The sequence below is a fragment of the Rissa tridactyla genome, chromosome 16 (genome assembly GCF_028500815.1).
Source record: "Rissa tridactyla isolate bRisTri1 chromosome 16, bRisTri1.patW.cur.20221130, whole genome shotgun sequence".
Classification (NCBI taxonomy): Eukaryota; Metazoa; Chordata; class Aves; order Charadriiformes; family Laridae; genus Rissa; species Rissa tridactyla.
This window is the reverse complement of record NC_071481.1, coordinates 6,010,401-6,036,653: the sequence shown is the minus strand read 5'-3', so window position 1 is coordinate 6,036,653 and position 26,253 is coordinate 6,010,401. Positions and strand designations below refer to the sequence as shown.

General features: G+C 58.5%; 1 protein-coding gene across 2 annotated transcripts in view; it reads right to left on the bottom strand.

Annotated features, from left to right (window-relative positions):
* The window catches only part of AGRN (agrin), a 132,408-nt gene that overhangs the window by 67,446 nt on the left and 38,709 nt on the right, over positions 1 to 26,253 (bottom strand). The window contains exon 3 of one of the 2 annotated variants that reach the window (XM_054222521.1): positions 14,593 to 14,613. The exons of the other annotated variant lie outside the window; for it this stretch is intronic. Coding sequence (XP_054078496.1) covers positions 14,593 to 14,613 — 21 coding nt within the window. The remainder of the gene's footprint in view (positions 1 to 14,592; positions 14,614 to 26,253) is intronic. 2 annotated transcript variants of the gene reach the window in all.

The window sequence follows — 26,253 nt, the reverse complement described above, 5'->3', positions numbered from 1 at the left end:
CTAACCACACCCCCACGCACACACCCCACGGGAAACAGCCCATCCCAAAGCTAGGCTGGAGGATTTGCCTGCCCTCTAAAGGCTTTTCTCACAGCTGGTGTTTGACACCTGCCAGCATCCAGGAGGTCAAAGACACCGTTGCACGGTGGAGTCCTCCTCCACGGGCTGTGCCTAGAGCAAGCCAGGCGTTGGGAGGGTGAGCACCTGGGCAAGGATGAGGCAAGAGAGCCCAGAGCAGCCGGCGATACGTGGATGTGCCCACACCCAAGCGTGCGATCTACGCAGCCACCCCAGGGACCAGACCAACAGCCTAAGCTCGGGGAAAACTCCCTCTTGCCCAGCCCTCCGCTGATTCTTCACAGCGGGAGAGGGTATAGAAAGCAGGGACCCTGGACCAGCCTAAGAGACACATGTCCCACCCATCACCTATAGTGACGGGGACACGGGGGTTCAGCAGCTCGTAACAAGGGAGCAGCAGAAGGCCCTGGCCAGGGCAGGACTCACAGGAGCCCATCTTCTGCCCCTCACCCCCCAAAACAGCCCTGCTGAGATCCCCACCTCGCAAAAAGACTGACTGCATTCTCCCACCACCACCCAGGAACATCACCCACGCTCAGACCTCAAGGAGCAGGTTGGGAGATGCAGCGTTTCGGGAGGGGAACGGGATACGGGACACAGAGGGTGCTGGCGCAGCTGCGAGCACGAGCGCACCGTGCACGGTGGGGAGCTGGAGCCCACGCACACCCGCCTTCGCAGCTCTGCTGTTCTGGGCCAGCACCATCTCAGGGAAAAGTGGGGCAGGGAAAAAAGCTGTCGCCTCCCCAGCTTCTCCCCAGACAGCAGAAGGCACACGATGAGCGCCTGGGAGCAGAATGAAACCCAAGCTAAGGCTGGCAGCGTTGGGAGGGCTGTCCCCACGCCGGAGCCCCCGTACGTCGTCTGACCTAACCCCTGCCTCTCCCTCCCCTGCTCCTCCCACGCGCCCAGGGACACCTACAGTTGTTGAGGAAGAGCAGGACGGCAAATCCCAGCGTCGAGGTGGCCAGGAGGATGAGGCAGATGTTGCACGGGATCATGAAATACCGCACCACCAAGGAGACCTTGTGCTGGTACATCCGGTCCCGCTCCAAGGCCCCCGGCGCCATGGGGTACTGGCAAGCCGTCATGCTCGGCCGTCACGCTGCAGGCCAAAGCTCAACCCGCCACCAACCCATCCAAGGCAGAGCAGCCACAAGGCTCACATGGATCCTTCTTCCCCCCCCTCCCCGGTCGTCTTCGATAGCCACAGGATTTAAGTTTTCCCAGAGGTTCCCATCCCCTGCTCACAGGAGGGCAGGGCGGGCCAGGAGCACCTTCAGGAGCAAGAGTTTGTCCCCACATCTGCCATCTCAGAGGCACAGCCGAGGGGTCAGGTCCAAGCCCGCTCCAAAAAGACACCCGCGGTCCTGTGCTCAGCAATCCCTCTTCCAGCCCGGGAGGTCTCAAATCCACACCTGCCCGCAGAAAGCAAACTAAACAACCCCAGGCGAAAGTGCTGGGAGCTCAAGTTCTGCGGCCAAGCCCACCGGGATGGGAACAAGCCGCTACCAGTGCGGGAACAGCACCGGCACCAACATGCGCCGGCTCCCGAGAGCAGGGCTGGGACAGAGACGGCGTGAGGGGTGCCGGCATGGGACCCCTCGGAGCCTCGGCAACATCCGTATCCTCTTGGCAGGGATGGGAGGGAAGGTCTCGCCACCCCGGCAGCGTGCGGCTGCCTCTCAGCTCCCCGTTCAGGCTCCGCACCACCCTTGCTCCAGCAACGCTGAGCTTCCTCCGCTGTCCACACGTCTCCTCCGGGGCAGGCAATTCCACACTCAGCGGCTTCTGACCCTCCGGGGCAGCTCCTCGCAGCCGGGAGCAGCCCAAGGATGCCGCTCAGTTATCCCACCCCCCGGGTGAAGGCAGGCGCTCCCCCTTCCACGCCGGGGCTCCTTTCACAGCCGCCGCACATCCATCCCCGCTCGCCTCCGCTTTCCTCCAGGGCAGCTGATGCACAGCGTTCCGCCGCCGTCGCCCCTCCTTCGGCAAACCGGGAGCCAGCTCTCCGGTACCCACCAAACCCTCCGGTGAGCAAGAAGGGATGGCAGCCCGGCTTCTCCTCCTCGGCAGGCTGCCGCCTCGTAAACCTCGCCGGCGGAGAGCAACGCTGCCCAGCACGGGGACCGTCGCCACCACGGCCGGGACAGGCCAGGTCCCCTCCTCACGCCGCTGTGACATGCCAGTCCTTCCCGGAGAGGTTCCAGCTCCCGGCGGAGCCCGGCATGGAGAAGCGTGATAGCGATGGTGATAGTGATGGTGATAGCGACGGGAGCGGCAGCCGCCCTGGGTGGGTGGGTGGGTGGGGGTGCAGAGTGAGCTCGGAGACCTGAATTCCAGCGCCCGAGGATGGCCCCACGCGCGATGAAAGGGCCACGCAGCACCAGACAAGGGAGCCAAGGAGGAAAGAAGCCCGAGCCCCAGCGCCCGCCCCACGCCCTCAAGTTTCCCCGCCCGCTCCACTGCCCCGCGGGGGCCGGCGTTGGGTCCCCCCCTTCCCTCCCTCCCTCCGCCGGCACCGGGGCTCCACGCCCGCCCCCCCGGCTGCGGGCTCCGACCCCCGGCAAACTGGGGGGGGGGGGGGCGAGCCAGCCCCTCCCGAGCGCTCCGACGGCCAACAAAGGGGAGGCGAAGGCGAACGGGGCGGCGCGGTTGAAGACAAAGAGCAGGAGGCGGCGGGGTCGCGCTGCCCCGGCTTCCCCGGGGGCGATGGAGGGGGGGGGGTGGGGTATGGAGGGGGGGATGTTGGGGGGTGGAAGCCCCTCTCCCCGCCCGGCCAGCCCATTCGCCCACTCGAGATGCTGAGAGGCGGAGAAAGTCCTCACGCCTTCCCCAGCATCGCTCCCGAGACCCCCAGGGAGAGCCACAGAGCCAGGCAAAGAGCAGGAGCAGCCCCTAGTTATTATTTCCTAGGACGTTTATTCCAGAGGGAGGGAAGCACACCTGCACGCCCCAGCACGCCCTGGGTAGCCCCAACACACATACCCGGGCAGCAGGACCAGGAACCCACTGCGTGCCCCGGATCCCAGCTGGACCAAGGGAGAAAAGAGGTGCTGGGACACAGATGCACCATCAAGCTGTGCTGCTCCCTTCCTTCCCTACCCAGGTATTCCTGCCCTTGGGAAGCCAGAAGTCTCTGGTCACCACTTTCCTTGGGCAGGATGCTGCCAGCAAGGACAAGGAAAGCTGCCAAGAGCAGAGCTGGGCTGAAAGCTAGAAGGAGGTCAGGGCCAAGAGCCAGATTTCTTAAGTGAAGGTCCAGCAACAGGGCGAGAGCAAAGAGCCCTGCTACAGCCCGAGCACTCCCAAAGGCAGCGATATCTCGATATCTGGTGCCCACAAGACAAGCCCAGGCTGCCAGAACCTCCACTCCATAACTTGCTCCCCACGGCATCTCTCCAGGCTGAAGCCCCGTCTCTGGTGAGACGGCATCCCCGGCAAAAGCCACAGCTCCCCGGCAAGCTGTTGCCCTGCCCACGGTACAATGCATCTAGAGCACCGTGGTCTGCCGCCCCATTTCTAAGGCACCACGGCCCTTCGCAAACAGGCTGAGATCTTCCTCACCATGGAGGAAGAAAGCAGTTCTGGAAACTATGAACAAAACCCTGTGAGAGGAAGGCCCTCCGGTTACAGAGATACGCAAACACGAGCCTGGGCTGACTGTACACAGTTTCGGAGGTTGGTTTATCATCCAAGCCACGGGACAGGAGGATCTTGCGGCTTCCTCTGTCCCCCAGGCGCTGCGGAGGGGCTGTCTGTACCCTGCTGTGGCATGAGCAAGGCAAGGAAGGAGTCCTCAAACACCCGTCCCCGTGCTCGTAGGGCGAGATGAGCACTCTGGAGATGTGGCAGCGGGCAACCCCGCTGTGGTCTAACTGGGAAGCTCCCTGCAGAGAAGCTGCTTTAAGTTCCTCCTGTCTCCCCCTGCTCAGCACCAACCGGGCAGCTGCCGCAGCCAGGGGGGGAAGCAGAGCTTCCCCACGGCCACTGCTGGCGGCCACCACGCAGACCCAGGCCGTGGCGTCGCCCCATGGCTCGGCAGCGCTCGCCTCTCCCACTGGGATGTCTGGGTGCCGTGTCTCCGTGAGAGGCAGCTGGTCTGCCAGCGCCTCCAGCTGCAGGGACATCCTGGGGGGTGTCCAGATGGGCGGGCAGCAGCATTCCCACCACACACTCCTCCAAAAGGCAACAACAACTTGAGACGGGAGAATAACCCTCGCTGGCGGCACGTATCCCCCCCTCCCAGCCCCAGCCTGCTCTTGCCGTGCTGCCCCTCCCTCCCTCACCTCACCAATTCACCTGGAGCCCGAGGGACACAAACACCAAACCGAATCCACCCACTCTCCCCCTCCGGCGGGGAGACGCAGAGGAGACTGGGTGGTCCTTTAGCGGGGCATCTCGGGCACCACGAGTCAGCGGGTTGCAGGGTCTCCTGGTGGGATTGGCGCAAGCTGCCCTACGGCCGCACCACAAAGCCACGCTGCTCCTCTGCTAGAGACGTGGGCTGGGAGCATCCCGGGCGTCCCAGCACCTCAGGTACAACTTGCCAAGAGCAGCACAGGGAAGAAGAAAGTGGGAGAAGGGAAGAAAAAAATCCAAGTCACGTCCCAGACGTTGCTCCTCTTTAAACCTGCATCGCTCCCTCCCCTCCCCGAGGACTCGCAGAACATGATCCCAGCTTGCTGCGAGGCACGGGCTGCATCCTAACCACCCTGCCGGGAGGAGAGCCCACGCCAGCAGGGTGCCTGATGGCCTCACGTCCGAGCAGTAAGGCAGATCGGCACGCACCCCGGGAGCCATCCTCCTCCCGACACACGCAGGGGCTGCGAAGAGCCCCCGAGAGCCCAAGCGCCATGAGTGCTCAGTGGGAAACACTCCACCAAGCCGCCTCTCCCAAGCAGATCCCTGCTAGGAACCCATCTCCAAAGCCCCCCCACAAGCAAAGCCCTCTGCCAGGCACAGTGCTGAGGAGCCAGGCGGAAAAGGGCTCCTCAGCCAGCACCAGAGGCCACCCGGCTGCCTCCTGGGACGTGCCACAACACCGCTCCCTTCACCAGGGAGGAGACATGGCTGAGCAAGTCCTGGCAACTGGACAGAGACCCCTAACCTCAGCGCACACGGAGCCTCCCCCCACCCCGCCTCCAACCCAGTATTTTTCCCTCAAAAGGCAAGCTCAATCCCTGCCACTGCTGCCCCATTTCCAGTACCCTCCCCAGCTACCGCAGTCCCCTGGGAATTTCTGGAGCATCACAAAAGAAGCCAAGACCTTCCCAAAAAAAGCGAGCAGAGTACCCTGGCTCTCTCCTTCACTTGGTCACCAGGTGGCCAGCTTGGCCTGGTCCTGCATCCTTCCGCCCTGGAACAAAGGTGCCAAACTCCTACCCAATGCCTTGACCAGGGCACTGCCATGCTGATGCTGGTCCAGCAGCATCCCTCTGCCCCCCTGGCTTGCTCCGCACCCCGCCTCGGGTAGGGCGTCAGAGCCATGCTCCCCTGGCAATCCCAGCACACGCGGGCTAAGGCCAAAGGCTTGGAATAAAGAAAAAAAAAAAAAATCCCAGAAGGGAAGCGAGGACATTTGCATCCTCCTGTGTGCATGTTTACACATGCAAATCAGCCACCGCACAGTCCTCCCTTTCTTCCCGGGTCTGCCAGGACTCTGTCCCCTCCAGCCATTTGGGGGCCACTTTGAGGGGCGGCACTGCCTCAGATCCCAACAGCCGCTGCGTCCTGGAGGAGGCAGGTTTCAGACTCCAGCACGGGCAGACCGGCTCATCCCCCTCTTGGGAAAGACCAAACACTTACACCTTTGCCCCTTGCGAGTCTTTCAGATGAGGCTTTATAAGCAGAAGTGCCATTTGCACCGGGGAGGCACCACACTTGCCTGGTCCATCCGTGTGGGCTGTTGGTTTTGTCCGTTATCCCGCCTCTCCCCAGAGCTGGCCGCATGGAGACATCCCTGTACAGCTCTGGCATTTCACAAATGCCTGCATCCTTTGGAGCCAGCTACAGCACACAGGGACAGCCAGGCTCCCCCCGCTCCCTCTGCAGACCATGCCCTTCCCTTTATGCTTCTGACACCAGCGCGTGAAGGACCAGGCAGGAAAATACAGCACGACCTGACAAGGTGAAAAAGCACATAAAAAAAGCCGCCTTTGGTCTATTACCTCGGCTCAGAAGTGAGCAGCTCGGAAAAGCTGGCCAGTGAACCCAGCAGCCCCGGAGGCACATCACCAGCTCCAGGCCAGCCTGAAGTGGAAAGAGCCAAAGCACCCGAGACGTGGGGACAGCCCAGTCCCTCTACATGTGGCTCAGTCCGAACTGGGACATCCCAACCCCATCCCGCAGCTGGAACATCCCAACCCAGCCAGCCCCAGGCAGAGGGGACTCGTCCCTCAGCCACGCCAAGGTTCCAGAGCAGTCCGTCCACCGCTCATCATCCCTGCTCTCGGCATTTCTCCCTTTCCTCCTCCTCGGGACTGGACACAGCCCGGCTGAGGCTGCAGGTGTTGGGAGGAGGGCCAGCCCCAGCAGGGTGCAAAAGGCAGAAAGTCTGGCAGGAAAGAAGAGGAAGAGACGGGGGACAGCGTAGCATCCCTCAGACACAGCTGCTATTCCTCTGCTACGGGCAAGAAATCATTATCACAGAATCACAGAACGGCCTGGGTTGGAAGGGACCTTTCAGATCATCGAGTCCAACCATCCACCCAACTCTGACAAAAACCATATCTCTAAGCACCACGTCTGCCTGTCTTTTAAACACCTCCAGGGCTGGTGCCTCAACCACTTCCCTGGGCAGCCTGTTCCAATGCTGGATAACCCTTTCAGTGTCAAAATTTTGCCTAATATCCAGTCTAAACCTCCTCTGGCACAACTTGAGGCCGTTTCCTCTTGTCCTATCGCCTGTTCCTTGGGAGAAGAGACTGACCCCCAACCTCTCTACAACCTCCTTTCTTTCAGCTCATCCATATTCCCCCCTCCCCGCCGCCCAGTTTTCTAAATGGAAGCGTTCAGTGCATCAAGGCCTCCGCGTGGTCACCAGCCAGTTTAAAGCCTGGTGCCACTAATGGGTCTGTTTCTGGGCTTTCACGGCGAGGATGTCACGGCTGCTGCCAAAACGCAGCAGGCGGGCAGGAGGGGCTGGGCTGGGTGCAGCTGGCCGCGCTCGGCAGGGGCAGGACCCGAGTTTTATCCTCTTGCTTCTGAAGCACAGAGCTGGCAGGAGGCACGTCCTCCGCATCGGCGCCGGGAGCAGCACGACCCTGCGTCTCTGCGCTGACCCCGGATGGGGGAGGCAGCGCCTGGGACCACGGCGCCCTTCGGCCACCAGTTACTCGGGAAGGGGCAACACCAGCGGGAGACACCGCTTTGCTTTCCTTCCCCTGCCTGTTTCTGCCCACCAGACGCCAGATACCAGCCCGCGACACCGAAAAAAAAAATCAGTGCCGCTTTGGGACTTGAGTGACAGCTGTCAATCTCCCCCTCCTCCCCCAGCGAGAGACCTCGCGGAAGCCCCCAGCTCCTGCTGTTGCCAGGCTGACTCCCCACCTGGCTCCCTTCTCACTAATCCTGTTTGGCAGGGAGCTAATTGGGATTTATCTGACAGCACCCAATGCCTAGAGAGCCATTTTGCGCTTCCTCCAGGGAGGGGGGAAGAAGAGGAGGAGGAGGAGGGAGCCTGCAGAAGGCGTTTGCACATTCTCCCTTCCTCATCCCCTCCTGCAGTTTTACAGGCTAATTACCAGCATTACGGAGAAAGGAGCGGGAGGGGGAGAAAGTGGGGATTTTAATTATTTCATTTAACACTTGGCAGGACCCAGCTTGACTCCTGCTGAGCGGCGCTTGGAAATAAAGAGCTTTTAAACCTCATCAAATGGGAGACAGGGGTGGGGGGGGGGAGTGGGTGCGGGAGATGGGGCTGGGGTGGCCAGCCTCGCGGCGAGGCTGGCGTGTGCGCTGGGAGCGGAAAGGGGGGTTAATTCACCCCATTCCCAATAAACAGCCATGCCAGGCAGCACTGGACAAGGGGGGCCGCTTCTGAAGGGGATGGGGGGGGTGTTCCCCACTTAATGGCTTTGTCCTGAAACAGCCCCCTCCTACCAGGCGACGCTGGAGCATTTTCCAGCCGCGTTTAGGGATGCTGGAGCATGGAGCACGTGCATCCTGGGAATACAGGTCACCCTCTCCCAGCACTGCGGGTCCTTCTCCGAGCTGGCAAACCACAGGCTGTGCCCAAGCTGAATTGCAGCTGCAAGACAGCCCCTCCGTTAACGTGTCCCCCCTACACGCACCACACAAAGCCCACCCTTCTTCCACCTAGCCGCCCATAGGCAACGGTGAATGCGTATTAGGAGGTCTCTGCCTCCTCCCTTAAAAAAAAAAAAAAAAAAAGGCAAAAAAAAAAAAAAAGCAAGGTTTGCTCACAAAACTCGGTGTTCAGATGTAAAAGGACAGGCAGCAATAGGACGAGGGGCAATGGTTTAAGCCAGAGCAGGGCAGGTTTAGGTCAGACATCAGGAAGAAGTTCTTTACACTGAGGGTGGTGAGACACTGGCCCAGGTTGCCCAGAGAGGTGGGGGAGGCCCCATCCCTGGAGACATTCAAGGCCAGGCTGGATGAGGCTCTGAGCGACCTGATCTAGTTACAGATGTCCCTGCTCACTGCAGGGGGGTGGGACGAGATGGCCTTTAGAGGTCCCTTCCCACCCAACACATGCTATGACAGGGCTGCTGCCCAAAAGCAGACACGCAGCAAAGCCAAAGCCACCCAGGGGAGGGAGGCAATGCATCTCAGCACCCACACAGCTCCCCGCTGTTCTGGCCAGGGAGCCCAAGCCCTCTTGGCCCAGCCCTGCCATCCTCTGCCTTCACAAAGGTAAACTTCTGCCCCGGGTCACCACTCACACAAACTGCTGGTACCCGCAACTCCTGGCCCCGACTACCCAGCCTGCAGGCTCCCAGGCAGCTGGGCTTGCACCCACAGCCCAAGAGGACTTTCCAGACCAAAGCACCGGGCTAGGGATGTCCTGCCTTCAGCGGCCGCTGCCTCCCCTCCCGCGTGGTTCCCAGGAGAACCACCGTTTCCCAGGGGAACCCCGTTGCCCGCTGGCTCACTGGGCTGTCAGGACAGCTGCAGGGCTCGCATTCAGGAGCGATGCTGAGAAGACCATGCGGGCTGGAGAGATGCGAGCCAGGGTGATGCTGGGACAAAGCCCCCTCACGCCTGTCCCCTTGCGTTCTCCCGATGCTCCGAGGGTGTCCGGGGCTGGCTGTGTGGCCGCACAGACTGGAGGTGTGCTCCGAGCTGCAGCCCAGGCTGCGAGCCTGCAGCCCTCGGCTCCTCGGCGGGCTCACACTGCCACCTGCCGCTATCGCTAACCCAGCCAGCTGAGAGCCGAGCTGCGAGCCCACGGCATCTCCACTGCAAGCCCACGGCACCTCCGCCACGAGCCCACGGCACCTCCACCGACGGGGCATGGAGGGGGTGATGCCAGAGCAATACGAGGGTGATGAGGAAGGGAAGCCTCTCCCCTTGCTGGGGGACAAACAGACCCTTCAAACACCTCAGGGGCTACAGCCTGCCCCGAACTCAGGGTCTGCAGGAAAGATGGAGAGGGACTCTATCAGGGAGTGGAGCGATAGAAGGAGGGAGAACGGTTTTAAACCGAAAAAGGGGAGATTTAGATGAGATATTAGGAAGAAATTTTTCACTCTGAGGGTGGTGAGCCCCTGGCCCAGGTTGCCCAGAGAAGCTGTGGCTGCCCCATCCCTGGAGGGGTTCAAGGCCAGGTTGGACGGGGCTTGGAGCAACCTGGGCTGGTGGGAGGTGTCCCTGCCCAGGATGGGGAGCATGGAACTAAATGATCTTTAAGGTCCCTTCCAACCCAAACCATTCTATGAGTCTATAATTTACATTGTCCCGTGGCTACCGTTTCCCAGAGACACCATCAACTCCCTCCCACAGAGGAAGGGCCTCGCCTGACTACTGGAGTGGCTGAGAGGGAATCGTCCGAGCCTTCAGCCTCTCCGTGTGCCGACGGAGTTGGCTGAGCTGTAAGACATCGCTTCTGCCAAGCCTCTTCCAAACACACACCAGTTGCTTTGCAAGCTGATGTAAACTCGCTCATCTGCAAGGGGGCGTGAGGATCAGCCGGTGTGGCAGCGTTCCTCGAGGATGTGATAACATAGAGGGGGTGCAAATAGGAAAAAAACAGTAGAAAACAAATGATGAAACAAAGCTACAGCACATTTCTGGAGCAAACACCCCACAGGCTAAAATTAGAGTGTATCCCTGGCGCTCCGGATACCTTCCCACCAGGAAAGCAGCTGTCACCGGAGTGCTTCCAGACAATGAATGACATCCTTCGGCAACGGGGACAGGAGTATGCCTCATACTGGGTCTGCCCGAAAAACCAGCATTGGCTGGAGTTGGAGTACTGCCAGTGACCTCACTCGGGCCGCAGAGTCCTAAAATCACATCAGCGGAGCCCAGCTAGTGAGAAAACACATCATGCAGAAAGCAGGAAAATAAACATACCTCAGTTAAGTAAAAGAAAGTAAAAACACCTCAATTCCAACCCACGCCAGGAGCTGAGCAGTGGCGGCGGGGTGACTCCGGAATGGCCAGCACGAATCCTGCGCGAAGGCGAGACATCTCGCCAGCAGCATCCCTTTGCCGCGCGCCGGCCGTATGGAGTGCTGCAGGCAGAGGGAGCGCTGGCAGCAATATTCAGGGAAGGAAAAGGGCCTGCCAGCCTTCAACCAGAGCCGCTCCAGAGAGCAGAAGCCGAACGCCACCCCTCGGGGCAGCTCTCTGCCATCTCCTCCCAGCCAGGGTTCCGCAGGGGAGCACCGGCTTGCTCCCAGTTCAGCCGGACATCTCAAGCTGCTCCCAATCCTGGACCGAGAACCGAGTCGCGCCAGCCAAATGCTCCCAGTGCACCTCTCCCAAAAGGCAGTCCGGCCACAAGAGAGCCCGCACCGGCTAGAAATTACACCTGCGCCCTCAAGTGATGCTGCGCCAGCCAGCACCAGTGCCCGCCATGGGGACAGGGCACGGGGCTCCCAGCGAGCAGCTCGGCCGTGGCCGTGTCTGACACCCGTCACAGCCAAGAGCATCAGCCCCGGGCTCTGGTCCAAGCCGAGCTTTGTTAACCGCTTCCCATAAAGCGGACAAACCACAGGCGGTGCGAGACAGGCCTCCTGGGAAGGCGCAGAGCCAGACTTACCAGCGTGGCATCGTCCCCCGCCGCGGCACAGGGGGGGACACGCAGCCCGTCACCCAGCTCCACGGCGGCGCGGCGCAGACAAACCCAGGGCAGGCTGCGTCCCTGGGGAGAGCAAAACCCCTCCGAGCTACGCGGTGAGGTGAAAAGAGAGAGAGCTGCAAGCGTGTCATTAGAAAGGAGAAAGGAAAGACGGCCGGCGCGCTCCTCGGGGAGGAGGGCAGCTGCTCCAGTCGGATCGGGAAGGCAGGGACAGCCGCAAACGCCTACGGGATGGAGAGGAAGGGAAGGGACACCCTCTCCTCTGACCACCTACGGTCCCACTCGGGGACCGCTCGCAGGCACTGCGGAGGGGCCTGAACGTCGGATGGGGACGCAGCAAGGGGGAGCGGGCAGCCCCGGGGACCCAGAGCCTTTTTTCTCCTGCCCACTTGTTGGCTGGGAGAGCCGAAAGCAGGCGGCGTCCAGCTCTCGCGCTGTCAGCCACAGACGGCTGGAAACAAAACGTTTGTGCCGGTGGCGAAAGCAGCGACCAGCACCCAGCCGGTGGCACCCAGGAGGAGAGCGGAACGCTCTCAGCTCGGCTGATGCACCTCAGAAGCGAGAGGCACGGAAGCATTAACCGGCAGGGGATGCTGTCGGCTTGGATTGCTTCTCTCCTCGCTCCTCCCGGAGCCAGAGAGGCCCAGGGTCCAGGCCAGGAGCAGGCGGCTTTCAATAAAACTTTTATGTTCCTCTGTTCCCCCTCCAGCGCCTTTGCAGCAAGGGCACACGTCCAAGCACGCCCTTCGCCTGCCCCTCCCGATCTGCGCGCTACAGTCTATATATTACACATAATGAGGGGCACAAAACAGGGAGGAAATACAGCAGCAATGGCTTTAAACAGCTCACCGGCCGCAGCTGGTCCAGTCCTGGCGGGACTCCCTTTTCCTCGGTTCAGCGGGGTTTGTCACAGCCGGCCGTGACGCCCAGACCAAGGTGAGCTGAGCCGCCCCGGCTCCGTCCTGCCCCACATCGCACCCAAAAGCCAGCTCTTATCCAACAATACATGCGTGTGGGTCAGCGGCGAACCTAAAGGGCTGAAGATGAGCACAGTGCGGGCAGAGGAGCAGCCCCAAAAATCAAAGCTGGTGCAGAGAAGCGGTTGGATACCTCTACACCCAGCCCTGGCCGTACACGCAGGGGACAGCTGCCTTGTCCATGGCAAACACAGACCTGGGACCACTTGCCACGGCAGAGCGGGTGCCCGGGCACACTGGAGAGGGGCAGCAGCACGGGGAGACGCCGTGCTTGCCCCATCCTCCATTCACACAAAGGCTGGTGCATGCAGGGGGAGGGCGCGAGATGAACCGCCAGCCCCAACCGCATGCCAAACGCCTTCCTCACATACGCTCCGTATCCACAGCCACCAAACAAAGGAGCTCGGCCACGAGGCTCCCGGGATGCCAGGATTCCCAGGCACCGGGGATCACGGGGAAGCGGGCACCCAGCCAGCCCGCAGCCACGGACACCCTCACCCGCCAAGGGCTGCTCTCGCCAGCCAGGGCACGCACACGGTTTGTTTTAATGACTGGGATTCACTGTTTAAAACAACTGTCTGTGCAGATGATGGCTGAGGAGGAGACGAGCCACAGTGCAAGGCAAGTGAGGGGACAGAGGAGCAGGGACAGGAATACCTTGGGGGCTTTACCCGTGCCCACACTTCACTTGTTTTTGCTAGAAAGATGCCCAGAATGGTCTGTGGTGTGTTTGCCCCACACCTGCAGCTTCACAGCTCAGCCGGCACAGCGGGGGCACACACAGCCCCCGCCCTCGACCTGCTGCCAGCAATCCCAGAACAGTGGGGGTTGGAAGGGACCTCTGGAGATCACCCAGTCCCACCCCCGGCCAGACCAGGGTCACCCACAGCAGGTGGCACAGGAACGCGTCCAGGCGGGGTTGGAATGTCTCCAGAGACGGAGACTCCCCCACCTCTCGGGGCAGCCTGTGCCAGGGCTCTGCCACCCTCACAGCAAAGAAGTTCCTCCTCAGGTTGAGATGGAACTTCCCATGGTCAAGTTTGTGCCCGTTACCCCTTGTCCTGTCGGTGGGCACCACTGAAAAGAGCCTGGCCCCATCCTCCTGACACCCACCCTTTAAGCGTTGATAAGGTCCCCCCTCAGTCATCTTTTTTCCAGACTGAAGAGACCCAAATCCCTCATCCTTCCTTCATCAGAGAGGTGTTCCAGTCCCCTCAGCATCTTGGTAGCCCTTTGCTGTCCCGTCTCCAGCAGTTCCCTGCCCTTCTTGAACCGGGGAGCCCAGAACCAGACCCTGCGCTCCAGATGTGGCCTCCCCAGGGCAGAGCAGAGGGGGAGGATGACCTCCCTCCACCTGCTGGCCACACTCTTCTTGATGCCCCCCAGGATGCCATTGGCCTTCTTGGCCACAAGGGCCCATCGCTGGCTCTCATGGTCATCTTGTCGTCCACCAGGACTCCCAGGTCTCTTTCCACAGAGCTGCTCTCCAGCAGGTCACCCCCAACCTGTCCTGGTGCAGGGGGTTATTCCTCCCCACGTGCAGCACCCTGCACTTGCCCTTATTAAATTTCATAAGGTTTCTCTCCGCCCAACTCTCCAGCCTGTCCAGGTCTCGCTTTATGGTGGCACAGCCTTCTGCTGCGTCAGCCACGCCCCCCCCCAGCCTTGTATCATCCAGGTCATTGACGAATATATTGAACAGGATGCTCTGCCCTCCTTCATTAACTGCATCACGTGCGGCCACAACCCGCCCCCCCCCAGGCCAGCCCAAGAGCCAAACCCGGCCGCTTTACCCCCAGTATGAGCTGGGGCAGTGCTCTCCCCACCCTCCCCAGGCAGCTGGTGATGGTGAGAGGCTGAGGATGGAGTTGGACATGAGACAAGCACTAGGTGAGAGGTGTTCTTAGATCACAGTTTTTGGTGCCGCACCAGCCGGCGCTTGCTCTGTGCCAGGACAGCAGCAATCCAATTGAGCCCAGGCAACGCTATCAGGCCGGGCAAGGTGTAAGCGGAGGGGAAAAGCAGTTTTTCAAACTGTGATCTAAAAGCAATAGCTCCCTTCCAGGCACACCAGAGTGCACACCCTCTGCAGCCAAGAGGCCGCGGGGATGGGTGCGCCTGTTCCCACCTCCGGAAGGTTTCTATTGCTCCAGCGCATCCTGGGTGGATGGAAGAATGACACGGACTAGCCAGCGAGTCTGATGGTGGATGGAAAAAATGGTTTTGGTTTTTTTGGGTTTTTTTTTTTTTGCATGACACACCACCACTTACCAGCAAGAAGCTTCCTATGTTCTTTAGAAAGCAGGGGAGGGGGAGGAGAAAAAGGAGAGAACAAAACAGTTAGAAACAAGAAAACAGCCAGCTAACCCAAAGCTTTCCTCCCCTCTCCCAACCCCCTCCTCCAATGCTCCATGATCCCCACCACCTGGGGCAGCTTCCATCCATCTCTTCCAGCCCTTTCCAGGCAGCATTGGGCACTAGCTCCCAATTCACCCCAGAAGACCATGGCTGGATCGCTGGCCTTCTAAGCCCATTGATTTAAACACGTTTTCATGGCACAACGGGCTCCCAAATCTCCAGATATCCAGGAAACAGCAGGAGCCTGCTGTTACTGATGGTATTCCACACTGCAACAGCACAACAAGGTAAAAAGCAGGGAGCCTCCGAACCTGACCACTAAATATGCGCAAACGGCAACAAGAAGAACCCCATCAGGAACATCTGGGGCACCCAACACAAGCTTGCCGGATCAGATACTGCAGCTGATTTGATCCACGGAGAAGCCTGCACTCTCTCCTTACAAGGACGACTGAAGGAGGTCCTGGGGAACGTAACAAGCGCAGCCGAAGACTCAGAAGCCAACACGCACTCGCTGCTAAACTTCACGGGTTGCCTTGTCAACAGATGATTTTTCTGAAACCAACCTCACAATTTGGGAGTATTCAGGCCCTAAGCCTGGAGCTACGCGCAGCCACGCCAGCTTCCCGGTGCAGCCTGCCAAGGGTCAGATGTTTCCCATTCAGCTCAAAGGGGCACATCCTTTACCCATCGCAGCTTGATACCTCCCTACCCAAACGCGTCACCTGGGCTGGAACTACTTTTGAAGGCTAGGAAACCAGAGCGCAAGATGAAACGAGGTTCCCAACACACATAATGAAAGGTTAACAGTTAAACGGCTGAGCATTTTAATAGTTGTTATGGAGCACAGCTTATTTATCTGTAATCTATGGCAGTACAGAAGTCCTGTAACCATTATGGCATTCATTCTAGATGCCTGTGGAAATTGGAGCTGCCGTCACAGCCAGGTCTGTGTCCCACCAGGACATGGGTATCTCCTAAACCGACATGCAACTCTTAACCCCTCTTTTCTATTCCCCCCCAAAACGGCTCTGTCTCCTCGCGGGACCACACATTCGCTACCAGATAGTTAAGAGCGGGGTGGAATTTGGAATACACGGTGCTTTTCTCAGGCTGGATGCTCAAAGGCTGCTGCCAGAGGACAGACACTGAGCCCCAGGGGAAGCACGGCCAGAAGGGTGGGATGCTGGGGACAGAGGTGGGTGTCCCCAGGGAAAAGGAGGGTGGTGCCGGGTCACATAGCAGAGGAAACGGAGGAGGAGGAGAAAGGCAAGGATGCAGCTGGAACTGAGATCCTCACCCGCTGCCCCGGTACCCGGGCTGAGGGGCGCTGAGGCCTCCCCCCGTGCTCTGCATGCCACGTTAGCAGCGGCTCCCACAATGGGCTGCGGGACATGGGTAATGCGACACTGTGAAGAGTCCTGACAGCTCACTGAGACTATTAGGGGAAAAAAACAAAGTGAGCATTGAGGGCTGGAGACGGCCCCATGCCAAGGAAGTGACGTGCAGCCTTCTCCATTGGCAACCGGGAGCCCTCTCAGCTCTGAGCTGTTGGGAGATGCAGGGAAGAAAGGAAGAGGGGAAAACAGCTTAAAAATATCCCAGAGCAGCACAGTTATTTTGGGGTTTTAATTTATAAAAAGAGGAAGAAAAACAGAAACGAAAGCCAAGCCCCCATGGCCAGCTCTGGTGCAGATGAGACATTAGTGTCTGGCTGCAGGACAGCAGCGCTCCCTCCCTTCCTTTGCTCTGATGCCTTTAAATTAAAATGACGTGGATTGTGCTACCTCCATCACGTCCTTTTGTCACCGCGCAGAAGAAACTGGTAGGACTAGAGGGAATGGATTAAAACTAGAGATGGGGTGATTCAGATTGGACGTTAGGAAGAAGTTCTTCACCATGAGGGTGGTGAGACACTGGAACAGGTTGCCCAGGGAGGTGGTGGAAGCCCCATCCCTGGAAGTTTTTAAGGCCAGGCTGGACGGGGCTCTGAGCAACCTCATCTAGTGGGAGGTGTCCCTGGCCATGGCAGGGGGGTTGGAACCAGATGATCTTTAAGGTCCCTTCCTACCCTGACAATTCTGTGATTCTATAAATGGCTCTCCTGGGCCCCTGGACAGCACGGTCTGGGGTTGCCAGGGGGAATGGAGCCCACCTCCTCTTACTCTGCTACCCCTTCTTGCCAAGGCAGCATCTCTGGAGAGCCCCGCTGCCGGGGGGAAAGGAAGGCACGAGAGCAGCAGCAACGCGTCTGGGACAGAAGAACAGACTTAGTTTTGCCACTGTGCAGGGAGGGGTCAGGGGCGTTCAGGCACAGAAGCCCTGGGGACACGGCGTGCTGAGTCGGGGTCTCTACAAAGCGGTCTGCCCAGCGCGTTTCAGGGGATTCAACACGACCACCCACCGTCGCCAAGGGAAAGGAGGTGACCGCGGGTGCAAGACAGAGGCAGTCACTGCAGGGAGCAGCGTGGGCAGCCATTAGGCGCTGCGTGTTTTGGGGGACGTTCCCGCCGAGCAGGGGAAGTCTGTGGTCCCCCCACCCTGGCTGCGCGGGTGCGAGGTGGCTCAGCCCGGGCGGCGTGGCAGGGAGCCAGCAGCTCCCCGATGGCGGCAGCCGCCGCACAACACGCGGTCACACATCATTTACCGCGCACGCAGCGCTCCTCACCCCGAGCAGCGCAGCCCCGGCACCCCGGGGAAACCCCCCTGGCAGGGCACCACGTCACTCCACCGCGCTCCAGCAGACCACATCCCCCCCGGGGCGCAGAGGGCAAGTGACATGCCCAGGGCCACCGAGTGAGGATCCGCGGCAGAGGTGTACGGCGCACACGGGAGAGAGGGCAAGTTGGAAGCAAAGACCTTGTTTCCCATGTGCCAAAGCACGGCATTCCCAAAGCAGCACCTCCTCTTTCAGGTCCCCCCGCGGCACCATAAGGCGTGGAGACCCTCAGGTCCAGCTGGGGCTTTGTGCTGGGTAGAAAAGTGTCACTTCTGCCCACTCCAGCAACTAAAGCTTTCATATGCAGATACCAAAACCTGATGTTCACTGGGACTGCAACAGCAGCAGCTTTTCAGAGTCCGGGGAAAACCAGGAGGAGCAAAGATGGTGACAAAGAGAAGATGAAGTTGCCTGGCCAAGACCCCCGCAGAGCTGCCAACTTCAGTGCTGCAGCCCTCAGGAAACGGGAACTGCAGCGTTGGAGCACCACGACAAGAGCCACGAGTGCTGCTTCAAGCCCAAAGCCCACCTGGCTGCAGAACAACGGGGAAGAGCACATGGGATGAACTCCACATGGATGGAGAAGCGGGTCAGCGTCCCCTGTGGGTGCTGGCAGCTCTAGTTTACGGGTGGGGAACAGAATCCCAGAAGGGTTAAGGGACTTGAGACGCACCCACTCGGGCTGGCGTTGCCCCAGCAAGACTGAACACTTGACCCCGTGGAGTCAGAAGTCGTCTGTGACTCACGGAGGTCCCCGAGCCCAAGGCGGCCCCCGCACCGCTCTTCTGCTCAGCAACAGCCAGCCAGGCACCCACGCAGCCCTGCTCCAGCGCCAAGGCCACCCGACGGAGTCCCGGACAGCCCAGCACCTCCCCACACCCGCTGACCTGTAGAGCTTCCACCCCACGGCTCCTGCTCCTTCTTCCCAAGGCTCGGGACGTAACGCCAGCCCGGCTGGGTGCACGCATTCCCCTCTCTCGTTTTTTAGAACAAAAGTGCAATTGAGATGAGTAACCCCGGAGCCTGACCTGCCTTTCAACTCCAGCAAATTTCACTGGGCTTTGATTTCCCCTTCATCGTGCCGTGGCTCAATGCGGCAGCTGTTGACATCAAGAAGGGGAAAATAAGTTTGTTTTGCTATATATTAAATAAAACAAAAAGGAAAGGAGAGCAGGAAGCTCTACTCCAAGGTCAGGCACTTGACTGCAGAAAGTTATCCTGGACAGAAAGACAGCTGGAGCAGGGGAATAAACTCGAGCTTTGCAGAGAAGCAATGAAGAGCGGGACGCTGGTGCCGTGCCATTCCATGCCTGCGGAGCGCAGGCCAGGCACGCAGCCATGGCTGGAACAATGCAGACCTATCTCTCTGGAGCACCCAGGACATGCTTTTTGAGTTACTCCTGCTAGGAGCTGAGCCATTACATCATGAAAAGTGGTACTTCTGAGAAACCACGTGTGTCTTGGACAAGTCACCCAACACAGCTGTTGAAAGGCCGGAACTATCTCCTGCTTAACAGCTCAGTTCCTGAGATACTCAACCAACGCATATGCCAGACCGTTTCCCAGAAAGCAGAATTTTCCAGTCAGAAGAACTCACCAAGGCAAGCTGTGGGGAAACCCTGCCTGGAGATCCCAACCTGAAGAGGAGGGAGGACCTGTGAGTTGGCCCTTGCAGAAAGACACCCTCTAACCCAACACGGGCTCTATACAGGACAAGAGGGTTCCTCTGCGAGTCCTCCTCTGAAGCAGGAGCCCACATTGTGCTGGTGAAGGACATGGGCATGGACATCACCCACCTGCACCCCAGGTGCACCCAGACAGTGCACCCAAGGGAGGAAGCTGGACCACCTGAAGAGCCGGGCTCTGAGGAGCCAGGGAGGATCCTTGAAGAAGTTCTTTACACTGAGGGTGGTGAGACACTGGCCCAGGTCGCCCAGAGAGGTGGGGGAGGCCCCATCCCTGGAGACGTTCAAGGCCAGGCTGGATGAGGCTCTGAGCGACCTGATCTAGTTACAGATGTCCCTGCTCACTGCAGGGGGGTGGGATGAGATGGCCTTTAGAGGTCCCTTCCGACCCAACACAGTCTATGATTCTGTGATCCCTGATGGATCCCAGGAACCCGACAGCACCATGTTTTCTTTGCCCTCACGCTAATGTCCCCGATAAGCCTGTCAGTGAGGTCCAGGTTGGACTGTCTCATTCCCAAGGAAACAAGCCAAGGGTTCCCACGCCACCTTCCCGCTGCTCGGCGCACAAAAGCAACCCAGACTTCCTGAAATCCCTCTCTCCGTCACCCTCCCTACTGTTTCCCTGCATCCTGCTCCGAGGCCACACTCTGGACTGAGATAACAAGGCACTCGGCTGCCAAAACCAGCAGCCAGAGGGGCCCGGGCTCCACGCAAATCTGCATTCAAACAAAGACCTGAACTGAACCATCAGAAACCGGAGCTGAAGCCCCTGCGGCTTGGGGTTACCTAATCCACGTTAAGGCCAGCGTGGGATCTCTGGAAGAGCTCTGGGGACCGGGAATCGAGGTCCCGCTGGAAGCCAGGGGCACGTAGGCACCCGTCTCCCAGCCGGCAGTGGGGCTGACAGCTCAGCCCCGCAGGAACTGGCGGTTCTGCCGCACCTCCGGCATCCAGCGACCCCGACGAGGGGCTGGAAGAAGTCAGAATAGCCAGTTTCCATCAATTTAATATTGAATCCCTACGCAAAGAAACAAAACCCAAGCAATCACACGTTAAAAAAAAAAAAAAAAAAAAAAGAAATTTCTCCATTGGCACTTAATCAAGAAATTTTCTTAAGTCTGGGGCATCCAGCCGTCCCTGCATTTGTAAATTACACACTAATTAAACACATTACACTCTCTCTCAAAAAAAAAAGACATATCAATCAATTGGCATGCGATCAGCATCCAATAATTGCTGCTGCTGAAATTCAGCCTCCCCGGAGAGGTGCAATTTTCTGCGTTAATTGTTTAGGTTTGGCAAGCGAGATGGGAGCTTAACGAGCAGCCCAACTGCCACCTTGGGAGGAGGGTGCTGCTGGAGGGAGAGGAGGAGGCAGGGATTTTCCCACCTTCCTCCATTCCCAAGCTCCGATGAGCCAGTCCCCAAAAAACACTGCCAGAATTGAAACCAGATGTGTAGGAAGTGTCTCATTAGCAGTAATTGCTTTGCAAGGATTTGAGGTTTCCCCTCTGTGCCACCACCAAACACGCTTTTAAGAAGCTGCCGTGGGTTGGGTACTGGGACGCGCTGGTCGGGGCAGGGAGAGGGGGGAGGAGGAGGAAAAAACCCACAGGGCAGAGTCTCTACTACACTAACATTTTTATTGAAGCCAGGGAAAGTTTATTCAGCCCGGGCTGGCTGTAGGCACCAGCACGTCGAGCGGCAGAGGATCACCGCTCGGGCAGATTAAGCTGAAAAAACTCAGCATCTCGAACCCTCTCTTTCTCGACTGCGGCTCATCACGGCCAAATGATTCGTGAAATAGCCTCATGATTAGCTCCCTTGCACCCTCCCTGCTTTCAGGAGGGGGGGAAAAAAAACCAGGCACGAGACACTGCAGGAACTCGTCTCCTTCCCCACAACTCGAGGCTGATTAGAGGATCTGGCAGGGACTCTCGGCTGCCCTAACCCCTCCATCCCTGCTTATAATTTTACCCGTGGAGTGATTTTCCTTGGATTACAGGGCTGAAGCCAGAGCAAATCAAAGGCAAAGACACAAATAAGAACAGGTCAATCAGGTCCTTGCACAGAACTGCAGAGCTGGTTCTGTTCTCCGGAATGAGGAGACCCAAAAACAAGGCAGGATAGCCACGAGCCGCCTCAGGGACCGGACCAGCCCCCCGCTACTCAGCCCTTGGCATCGAGAGCCACTATTTCCTCCATGCTGCACCAGTTTCCCCCCGTCAGGTGACAACTTACCACCTATTCATTTTACTAAATCATCCCTTAGGCTGAATTTCAGCTTCTTCAAACAAAAGCGCGGGCAGAACCTCTTGGTTTGTAGCAGGCTATCTTCATAATTCTGCCTTCCTGCACCCCACGCCAGCTCTGAGGGAAGAGGAGGGTGGTTGAGCAGCCAGCACGCCGTACTGCTGCCCTCCACGGCCGGTCCCATCCCCTGCCGGGGGGCCGAGCTGGCCCGCAGACCCACAGCCCCCGCTGGGGGGACCTGGGGTTTATTATCCCGAGAGAGAAAACCCTGGGAAGCAGCTCCTCGTGCTCTCAAACCACACCAGAATCGCCCCCGATGCATCCCTCAGCAAGGGGAACGTGCTACAAAGCCGAGCGGGAGAGGGTGTTGCCTGCCGCACGCGGGACGATGTTCACCAGCGCCTTTGTCGCCTCGCTAGAGACGGGGGGAATCCATGCCCAAAGCCAATTCCCTGTCCCTACAACCTGGGTCGCGTGAGGGACCCCAGACCCAGCTGGGGTGTGCTCCCAGTGGGAGACCCTTACTGTGGGACCTCTCTTTCCCCCCATTCCCTTCTCCAGCCCGTGCCAGACAAAGGACCCAGTCTTTGCTAGACATAAACTAACTGTAACAGCCACCCCCGGGGCCAGGGTGGAAGAGCGATTCGAATGTCAAAGGAGGAGTAGGCACCCGCATTATTTTTGGTGAGACGAGCATAATGGAGAGCCTGCAAATCTCCCCTATTCCTTGGGGACCTTTCTCAAGTCCCTTTAGCACGCTGTATCCCCTCCTAACGCCAGCAGAGCTCAGATGGCAGTCTCCGGGGCTAAGACAATAGCTGCTTATGTTCTAAACCGGCGCTGCTTTCTGGGAAGAGAGCCAGGGCTGGCAGCTCTCAGCAGCGGGGAATAAAAGACGTGTTTGTGCTACGGAGCCCCTCCGCACCAGTGGGGCACCCTCAAAGGGAGGCAAGGCATCAGCCGGCCGGGGAGCCGAAAACAGAAACGCCGACAGATGCCCTGGGCTCAGCCAGAGGAGAGCGAGAAAGACCACAGGAGCTAGAAGCAAGCGTCTCCTTGAAGGAAGCGAGCTGCGCAACCAGCAGCAAGCAAGGCACGGGCAGACGCACAGCATCCCCCACACACACACACTCCAAGAGCTCCGAGAGCCAGGACCGCAGCGCGTCGGGCTGCTCCAATGGGTGGGAACGGAGGATGCTCTGAACAGCGGGGCCACTGGAAGGAGGAGGCAGGGTCACGGCAAAGCACTGGTGCAGTCCCCACGCCGAGAGCAAGCTGCATCTCAGCGGGTCCCGGCTGAAAGCGAACAAGAGGGATGTCGGCTGCACGGCGAGGAGCGGGCTCCGGAAGCAGGGCGACAGCCCTGTGTTTCACCAGCCATTTCTTCACGCTCACTGCTGCCGAGCCTGAGCACGCGATCTCGGGGGATCTCCTTCTCGGCAGCGTGGCACTCTGAACGCCTGTACTGTGGGCTGGATGACAAGAATGTCCTTTGCTTCCCCGAGAAGTGCCTGGAGAGGCAGAAGGTCCCACCACAGATGTCCTAGTGGTACCCAGGCCCTGGCAGCAGCAGACCAGACCCACCTGAGAGCTTGAACGTGGCTCTCACTCTGTCACGCCTTGCACAGAGCTGGCCAGGAGGTGGTGAAAGCGCACACTTGTCCTCTTCACCATCACGGCCACTTCCTCAGCGGGATGGAAAGCCCACCACAACGGGGGCATCCCCGCTGGGCTGCTGCCCTTTGTGGCAGGGCCCAGGGCCAGAGCCACGGGCCGGCATCACGCTCGGAGCAAGCCATGGCCTGGCTCATACCTGCCTGTCCCAGGTCAGAAAGTGGAAAGGCGTTTCTCAGGGCAGGACTGTGTCCCCTGCCACCAGCCGGGGACACGCAGCTGCTAACAGAGGTATGGTGCGGAACTGGGGAAGCTAAAAGCACAGGGAACCTTCTCATGCGGGCAATTTTCTGGGTTGAGCAGCAAGCGCCAGCCTGCAACCCCATCAGCTGCCCAGGATGGATACTGTCCCCCACGTCCTTGGTGACACAGCCTTTTGCCCCACCGGGCTCTTTTGGTACCTCTAGCATGCCCCGGGCAGTACATAACTCATTTCCTGATACCCTTCCTCCTCAGCACTGCTGTCAGATGCAATCACCAACACCAGTGCCTTTAAAACGCCCCTGTTTCACTGCAGTGGAACAAAAATGCAAATCGATTAATCTAAAAAATAAAATAAAATCTCAAACTGGCCTCTTATTTTCCTTTCTTTTTATGAAGCTCTAAAGTTGCTTTTCGACTGTCCTGAATAATTGAAGTTAACATGAAAATTTAAAGTCTTTCAAGATTTCATTAAAATTCATTCTCTTTCCCTTTGGAGAATTGTCATTGCCAGAGTCCCACGTAGGGCAGACAGCACACGTGGCTGCCCGCGTTCACAGCATTTAACTCCCTTCTCTCTGGCTAAAGAAAATTCTCTCTCCATCGTTTAATGGAGACGCTGAAATAACATCCTTCGCTGCTCCCCGCCATCGGCCTACTAATCCCGCTCCCACCCGATTCCAGCACAAATCCCGCATTTACCCGACTGCCTCAGCCAGCAGCTGCCCTCCTCCTTCCTAAGGGTGAACTGGAAAGGTTGGAAAGGACCTTCGGAGATCATCCAGTCCAACCCCCGGACAGAGCAGGGTCACAGGCGGGTTTTGAATGTCTCCAGAGATGGAGACTCCACCACCTCTCTGGGCAGCCTGTGCCAGGGCTCTGCCACCCTCACAGCAAAGAAGTTCCTCCTCATGTTGGGATGGAACTTCCCATGGTCAAGTTTGTGCCCGTTGCCCCTTGTCTTGTCACTGGGCACCACTGAGAAGAGTCCGGCCCCATCCTCTTGCCCCCCGCCCTGTAGCTATTGATGAGCATTGCTGAGATCCCCTCTCAGTTAATGTCCCCCAGGAGACCATGGGCCTTCTTGGCCACAAGGGCACACTGCTGCCTCATGGCCAACTTGTTGTCCACTGGCCAATTAAGTTTCTCATGAAGAGAGCGCCCCTAACCCAGGAAACCCAAGACAAATGGCAACGTTTTTAGAAACGTGTATTTTTCAAACTGCAGGACTCCAAGTTGTCTTTAAAAGGCCAAAACGTGCCTCCCCCTCATCCGCAGCGCAGAAGGGGTGGCCCTTGGTTAGGCCATCAGATAACCTGACGCACAGAAGGAAAACAGCAGAGACCAGAAAACACAATTAAAGGCTAGAGCTGGTGTTAAGCGCTCTTAAAATGACGATGATGAGGCCCATCAAACCCTGGTGGGCTTTTCAGTGCGAGCACCCCCGGCCGCTGCTCCGGAGGCTGTGGGGAGAGGGTCAGGTTGCCTATTAAATCACAGCAGCGGACTGGAGGCACTGTTACCAATTACACGTTATAACCTTCGGCGAAGCTCTCCCAATTTACCCCACTTGACCAACTGACCCTGAAGATTTGGAACAGCCTCTATAAATCCTATTGATCTTTACCGAAGTCAAACCCCACGTGGGTTTGGTTTCCAGAAGGGAAGCTACCAGGCAGCGAGAGTGTTGTACTCGCACTGACCATTAACCTCACACTTTCCTTTCAAGCGTAAGCTGACCCTTTTCTCCTCTCGGCAAAGGAACGAGCTGGCACTTCAGAACAGACATCCGCTGAAATAATCCTCCCAGCAGCAATACTAGCATTGAACATTCACTTCTCCGCACGTTTATTCTTGCGTATTCCCTACGAGGAAAACCACTGTCCCTCCTGGTGCAAGGAGAGCCAGGGCAGAGGCTGCCTTCCCTCTCGGGGCTCTCTTCTTGCAGGGGGGCTGGTACATCCCCTCTTCCGAGAAGATGTAACGAGGAGCAAACTACAGCCATCGTGCCCAGCAGTCAGTGCCAAAGCTAAGGACGACGGCATGAGTCCAAGCAAAAGACAGGACATGGGGCAAGGATGCAACGCTCCGGTCCCCAGGGCATTTCCTCCCGATCTACCAAGTCCGGCACACAAGCAACTGGGAAGAGAAGACCTGAAGCAGGACATCTCCCACTACCGGGCGATCTTCTGGACCAGGAGCGGCAAACCGCCAGAGATTTATAGTCCTTTCCAGGTACCTGATGTACTTAAGGGTGCAGCAAAATCTCAGAGACAGATGCCAGGATGCAGAAGAGCCTCCCGCTGCGAACTGCGGTGAGCAAACAGGGCTATTCTAAGGGATCATTAGCATGAAAGGAAACCGGCTGGGAGACAGCATGGCACAAAAGCCCACAGCCAGGTAAAGCAGGATTAGAGAGGCAGCAGCCAGTCATTCCAAGAAAACAAGTTTCGGGCCAGCACCAGAGGCCAGCAGAGCTGGCAGCAAAGTTCAGTGAAGGACTTGTGGCTGCCCACTCCAGAGCCTTAGGGGTAAAGCAAGGACAAAAAAACCCAAATAAACCTCATTAAAAACTGCCCCCTCCCTACTTCTCTAAGCCACCATACTGCTGGTGGCACAAAGCCTGAGAGTATCCAACGGCACTAGCTCCCTTCTGCTTCAGGGCCCTGCAACTCACGGCATTTCCTCTCGCCAGCCCCTAACACGCTCTCCTGCGGGACTTCCGCAGAACTCGAAAGACTCTGCATCATTTCTGCCCGCAGGAGGGCCAGGAAAGCAAGCTGGGGTCTTCGCTGTGCTCACAGAGCATCAATGGCCCTAGCAGGAAGCTGAGAAGGCCAAGAATATTTCACTGTAAGATTTAAAACTGGACAGAGAAGGAAAGGTTCAACCCATCCAGAAGGGATGTCTGGCGTGGGTGCCAGTCACGCAGTGGGAATGCGGGAGCACCGAGAGAAGCCAGCCCTCCCACCTTTCCTGGGATGGAAAGCATCACTACCAACTCCGGCTGCTGGTGCAGAGATGCAGGAGAAAGACACC